The sequence below is a fragment of the Pseudoliparis swirei genome, chromosome 6 (assembly GCF_029220125.1).
Source record: "Pseudoliparis swirei isolate HS2019 ecotype Mariana Trench chromosome 6, NWPU_hadal_v1, whole genome shotgun sequence".
NCBI lineage: Eukaryota > Metazoa > Chordata > Actinopteri > Perciformes > Liparidae > Pseudoliparis > Pseudoliparis swirei.
The window spans coordinates 25155931-25162976 of NC_079393.1; the positions used below are offsets into that span (position 1 = coordinate 25155931).

Genomic DNA, 7046 nt, shown 5'->3' on the forward strand with positions numbered 1-7046 from the left:
GTCCATTATTTCCCAGAAAACATGTATTTTTTGCCAAATTCTCCATTTTTAAAAACACCTCCGCCACAACTGTCTCGTGCACGGACTTGCAGCGCTCAGTATTTACAAAATAAACTCAAATTCAATCATTTTGTTCCAGCACATACGGAATCCATCTTTAGCTTTTCCCTAATGCTAAGCTAACGAACCGCCATTCTGACATCACTCTGTGGGCGTGGAGGCCGGCGAGAAGGAAAGAGGCGGGGCTGGGAAAGCAGAACGACGAGCCTATCGAATGAACACGACGGTGTAACTTAACCGCAAACGGCCTCCGAAGACTCGGCAGAAAGTGGCTTTTCGTCTGGAGCCACTGATGTCAGCCGGTGAAACGGAACCCAGCTGGGATGGAGAAGCCCGCCGGTGGAGGAATGACACGGGTGGTATCGGATGAACACAGAGATCAACCGGCTGGGAGTTGACTGCGCTGTCACCTGATCCTGGACATTTTAAAGTTGTACTGCATCTCTCAGGGATACATATATAATGCTTTATTTTTTTATACTTTCATAAACTTCCCAAACTGATGTTTGTAATGTCCTGTTAGCTAAATATGTCACACCTGCCTCATGAGTCGTACGCCTGACTCACGCCAGTCCATTGACTCTTTGGCACACACGAGTCGTTTCTGTTGCCTTAACTTTAGAAGAAAGTTTATTTTGAAAAGGATTGTGTTGACACAGCGTCACGGACATTGAGGGATGCCAGTCGTCACACCTTAACGGACCGCTTTCCTCTTGTGGCCTTTACCTGAGAGCTCACCTACATTCACATAAACTGGCATTCATGTCTTCCTCTGAAATTGACACCTCCGGATTGGTCATCTAACACGTTGCAGATTTCAGCTCCTTCCGGTGATCGACCTTCAGCTGACCCTTCACCTAGTTTTAGTACTTTGACTTCAACTGATGCCACGACTCCACTTCAGTCCTGCAGAAGTTTAGCCCTCGGATGGATGTATCTGCGGGTTGAAGTAGTCGCGGCCACGTCAACGTAACGTTTTTCATTTTTCATGCGCGTAAAGTTCAATGTTTTGTGCCGTTGTCACTATTTCTTTCCTCAACTCTCGGTGCTCCCGCTTCAGCTGACTGCAACAACGTAGGTGAAGTGGAAGTTGTGTAAGAAACGAATGCTGAACCTTCCGATTGGCTTCAAACTCCCGTCGGTGCTTGGACTTGGACCGAATGACGGAGCCTTCCAATTTAACTTTTTTGCGTTATTTATTGGCCAATTCGACTGTAAAATAACTTAAATGTTAATATACAAATATATATAAACAAATAGAGTTTTGTTGTTCTCACTGTGTCTCCTAAGCAGAGGACTTCCCTCCTTATTCACACCTTTAGAACACCGAGGGTGTGACATAATCCAAAAGCTGGCCCAAAGCCATAACCGTTGTTATGCGACGCGGCTGGAACTCTCCTTGTCGAGGAGGTTTGACTGGTCGAACGATCTATATACCATAACTATTCATATACTCTGTCATGATTCCTTCTGTAAACATGACATATATTGCACCTGTCCATCCTGGAGAGGGATCCTTCAGGACTGTCTCTGAAGGTTTTTCCTGTGAAAGTTCTTTGGGAGTTTTCTGATCCGATGTGAGGTTAAAGGTCAGGGATGTCTGTGTACAGATTGTAAAGCCCTCTGAGCCAAATTTGCAATTTGTGATAACGGGCTATGCAAAATAAACTGAATTGAATATTAATCAGTCAAATTCATCTTTAATATTTCGTAGATTTATAACAGCTGAGTGTTTGTCAAGGCTCAGGAAACCCTTGCAGGTATTTACAAGTTAATTAACATGACATCAATATTTCATATTCTTTTAATAGCATAGCTAATATTGCTCTGCAGGCTAATAGCATTCAACACCGGTTTAGAGATAGCCCTATTTGAGTTTTCACACTGGAATTAGCCTGCAGAGCAATAAGCATATGATCATGTATCATTTGTAGAATGTGAACTCTTCCTAATACAATGGATGTGAGTGTAACTTCATTGCTCCGGGTAATAAGATAATAATAAGACTAATAGATGCAATGCTGCGGTTATAAATTCAAAATGTCATTCATCATTGCTGCGAGCGCCACAGAATAGATTCCATTCACCTCCATTCGTTTGTCTCCGTGCCGAAGCCTCGGAGAGAAAACCCAAACCGATCTGCATCGTCAGAGGAACGTGAGACCATGTGCTCGTTGTTTTGGAGTTATGCGTTATTGAATGGTGGTAAGTTGAGCTGCGTGGGGCATGTGGTTTCATCCTGTCATAATTAATGCAGGAGTTCATGCAAGAGCGACCGGGAGAGCAGCAATTAAACACAACTAATGCGTGGCGAGCGTGGCAGGATGACATTGTACACAGTTCAATACACACACACACAGACACACCTCTCACTGTGGAGTGCTGCGGGCCGAGATAGTTACCTTTCAGTTCAAAAAGAAAAGAAACACACATTAAATGGAAAAACTACAAGAGGGAAAGGTGTTTAGCCGAAGGCTGGGGGGGGGTCTTAACTGAGGTGAGGAGAAACCACGTCATGCCAAATAAAGTCACACTGAGAGCCAGATAGGTTTTTTTGCTCTTTATTTCAACAGTAACATGTGAGATAACGTGCCGACAAAAGCCACAGTGCGTCCGAGAACTCTCGCTACTCTGCAGTTGCATCATGGGAAATGAAGAATCTGGTGCTTTGCCCCTTTTATAGGAACAAAAACAATTCGCGCAGCTTGAATTTCGACCATTACGTCTCTCGTGACTCCCTCACATTTATGGGAGTTTAACACTGAATTGCTGGAGTGCCCTTTGAAGCACCGAATTTACTTTATTTCTACCCCGTGAGGTCGTCAGAATATACATCTGAGGGAATAATAAGATGATTAAAAAGTTAGGAGAAGACAACTAAATATATTATTATTATTATTATTATGCCTCATAAAAAAAAAATTTGGGGGCCTTTTCATTATGAAATTTAAACAACTGCTTGCTTGAAATTCTCACAGTTTAGAGAAATATGCAACTTTTCATGTTTGTTTTATTACTGTTTTAAAGGGCCTGGAGCCCCCCCCCCCCCAAATGGTGGAGGACCAGTGCTTTAAAAGAACAACAGAACTACGACCAAATGAAATAAATAGGACTTTTATTGTTGTTGTTGTTGTGCTTTAAAGACATGTTCACAGAGCACAGGGCTCTTACCTGTATGGCACCGAGGTGGGGGCCTATCCTGACAGCTGTCACTAACTCTTTGAAAAGCCATGACCGAGCTCACCTCCCCTCTGGAGCTGTCTTCTAACGAGTGGTGCTGTTGTTGACTCTCCTCGCTGAGGTCAAAAGGTCAGCGATGGAGCAACTCGGCCTAGAAACCCTCTGGCAGCATGCTGCACCTCCCAGCGTATTGTGCAGCTACATATAGGAATTATTGCTATAGAATGACAGTATCCGTGCTGAGGTGCATTTTGGGCAGGGAGAAATGTCCCCATTGCATAAAAAGTACAACGTGCTCACAAAAGACAACAAAAAGTGAGTCTACACCAGCGACTCGCACACGGGCGGGTTGTCGGAGTCCTGGCTGTGCATGGAGCTCAGACCCGTGTCCGAGTCCTCGTCGTTTGTGTTGCAGGCCTTGGACAGACCCCTGGCCTGCTCCACCCAGACACCGCTCTTCTCCTCCGGCTCCGCCTTGGTGGCCGCCGTCTCCATCTCGCCACCGCCAGTCGGCGTGCTGCCCACCTGCTCTATCTCCATAGTCTCGAATTTGGCCAGAAGGTCCAGAAGTTCGCTCTCCCTGGTCTCCCAGAGGGCCGTGGTCAGGTCCAGGTCCCCCCTGATGGCGTCCATGTCCGTCTTCAGCCGCAGGCCGATGTACAGGCTGGTGTCCAGCTGCGTTTTGATCCTCTCCTCCTCCAGAGCCACCTCGTCCTCGGACAAGCTGTCCGAGTCCGGCTGCGCAGCTGGAGCGGCGGCTGCGCGTGCCTTCGTGCGCATCTCCTCCGCGACGCCGCCGTCCTGCGCCGCGTCCGCTGCCCTCTCGCTGCGCCGCCGCTTCATCCACCGCCGGTTGAGCTCCTCCTGGATCTCCCCGGTGATGCACTCCACGAGCGCCTCGCGCTCCGTCAGCTCCTCCTGCAGCCGCACCACCTCCTCGCAGCGGCGCGCGTAATCCTCGAACTGCGCGACCGCCTCCGCCGTGCTGCGCGCGTCCTGCCGCGAACAGTCCGATGGAGCCTCCGAGGAGGAGGAGGAGGAGGAGGAGGAGGGGGAGGACTCCACCATGTATGTGTCCTGCACATAGTTGACGCCGTGTCTCTTGATGCGGTCGAAGTGTACTTTGGCCTCGTACTGCTCGATCTCCCGGTCCAGATCCTTGATCCTCTGGACCTGCTGGCGGATGGTGTGGTCCTGGGAGATCACCAGGTGAACCAGCGTCTCCATCTTCTCCGCGGAGTCCTGGTCTTTAGAAACAGACTGCTCCTTCTTCTTGTTGTTCATCTTATCCAACTTCCTGAACGCCTTCCGAACTACGCGCCTCTGTTTCTCCTGGGACAAGTTGGCGGCCGCTGCAGTCCAGCAGGTCCGGGCGGTGCCCTTCAGCCCGCCGCCGACTCCCGGGCCGCCGCTCTCCCGGCTCTGGACCACCCGGGCCTCTGCGCTGCGGGGCCCGTTGTTGGGCAGCGACGCCTCGTTCTTCACCAGGACGAAGCGCACGTTCTCCTGCTCGTCCCCCCAGGCGCCCCACAGCCGGAGGACTTTGGTCTTGTTGGGCAAGGTCCTCTCGAAGCCCCTCCATTTCTCCACCACGCAGTAGGACTGCGGGGAGCCGGACAGCATCGCCGCCGAGGCGCCCTGCTGCAGGTTCTGGTCCTCCAGCAGGACTCTGACCACGTCGGCGCACGTAGTCCGCTTGGTCAGCCCGGAGACGATCTTCTCCTCCCGGCCGACCCACACGGAGAGCTTCCCCTCCTCCGGCTCCATCTCCGGTCCGACTCAAAAAAAGTTTCTGTTTGTGGCAAAAGTCAGAGAGTAAAGGAGGAGGAAGTAGTCCCTCGCTGCATTTGAAACTGATTTAAAACATAATCCGCTGTAAACGCGATGAGGAGAAACACGTCCTGCGCGCGCTCCCGTCGCTCGTCATCGGTCTGCACTTTGGAGTTCGCTCAGTCCGAAAGTGACCCAAAAAAATGACATCCACGGCGCTCTGTTCCCGGTGCTACGTGCCGGGACATCGCCTCTCTCCCTCCCTCTCCCTCTCTCTCCCTCTCCCTCTCGCTCCCCCGGTATTTTCCAGCCCTGCTGCTCCGGAGAGGAGCGCGGCGTCCGTGTGTCAGAGCCGGCTGCTCTCTCTGCTGAGAGCCGGACCAAATAGAGAGGGTGCTGAACGGCTGGGACACGCCCCCTCTCTCTTTCTCTCTCTCCCTCCCACTCGCCCTCTTTCTCTCTCCTCTGTCTCTCTCCTTCGCCCTCTCACCCTCTCTCTCTCTCCCTCCCTCCCTAATCCTCTCTCTCCTCACCCTTCACCCTCTCTCTCTCTCTCTCCCCTCACGTTCTCTCCCCAAAACAGATCCACCGACGACGCAATTGCCATGGCACTTCACACCGCCCTTTCCCACCTGGAGGGGAGGAACTGTTGTGTGCGAATGCTGGTTGTGGACTACAGCTCAGCGTTCAACACTATTGTTCCCGCCAAGCTCGACACCAAGCTCAGAGGTCTAGGCCTGCACTCTACCATGTGCAGCTGGATACTGGACTTCCTGTCGGGCCGCCGCCAGGTGGTGAGGATGGGCGGTACCACCTCAGAGCCGCTGACCCTCAACACGGAGCCCCTCAGGGATGCGTGTTGAGCCCTCTCCTCTACTCCTGTACACCCACGACTGCACGGCCATGCACAGCTCCAACGTCATCATCAAGTTTGCTGACGACACAACAGTGTTGGGGCTGATCACCGCCGACGACGAGACAGCCTACAGGGAGGAGGTTGGATCACTGGTACAGTGGGGCCAGGAGAACAGCCTCGTCCTCAACGTCAAGAAGACCAAGGAGCTGATCGTGGACTACAGGAAGCGGAGAGGAGAGCACACCCCATCTCCATAGACGGAGTTGCAGTAGAGAGGCTCAGCAGCTTCAAGTTCCTCGGCGTGCACATCTCCGAGGACCTCACATGGACCACGCACACCACTCACGTGGTGAAAAGGGCCCAACAACGCCTGTATTTCCTTAGGCGACTGAGGAAATTCAACATGGCCCCGCATCCTCAGAACATTCTACACCAGTACCATCGAGAGTGTTCTGACAGGTTGCATCACCGTCTGGTACGGGAACTGCACCGCCCTGGAGCGTAGGGCACTACAGAGGGTGGTGCGGTCGGCACAGTACATCGTTGGAGGTGAGCTTCCTCCATCCTGGACATATACACCAAGCGGTGCGTGGCCAGGGCCAAACGGATGCTGAAAGACAATAACCACCCCGGCCACAAACTGTTCACCCTTCTACCGTCAGGCAGGCGATACCGCAGTATCAAGTGCCGCACAAACAGACTGAGGGACAGCTTCTTCAGTCAGGCCATCAGGCTGCTGAACAAGGACTGAGACCCTCATTAACACTACACACTAGAACATATTCTGTGAATATCTATGGCCATGGTGTATATTTTATTACATTGTTTATATATATATATATTGTATATATACATTGTATGTATATACATATATATATATATAGTCTCAAAAAAGTGTATATTTTATTACATTGTTTTATATATATATATTGTCATGATGTATATTCTATTACACTGTTTTATATATATATTGTTAATACTTTCTTCTTTTTGTGTGTGGATATTGTATAGTTTATTCTCATTCTTATTCTTTTTTTAGTCTGCTACTGCTGTCGGGTGTTTTGCACATAAGAATTTCACGAACCGATTATACTTGTATAAAAGGGGATGTGACAATAAAAACTTGAAACTTGAATTGAAACCTCTCTCTCTCCCCCCTCTCCCTTTCTCTCTCTCCCTC

The 7046-nt window shown here is 50.3% G+C and overlaps 1 protein-coding gene across 1 annotated transcript; it reads right to left on the bottom strand.

The window, feature by feature from the left end:
- Positions 1–2605: 2605 nt before the first annotated feature.
- On the bottom strand, positions 2606–5345 carry rassf10a (Ras association domain family member 10a). Its single transcript, XM_056416850.1, has one exon. The coding sequence runs from the start codon at positions 5005–5007 to the stop codon at positions 3562–3564; it is 1446 nt and encodes a 481-aa protein (XP_056272825.1). The 5' UTR covers positions 5008–5345; the 3' UTR covers positions 2606–3561.
- Between the last annotated feature and the right edge of the window lie 1701 nt (positions 5346–7046).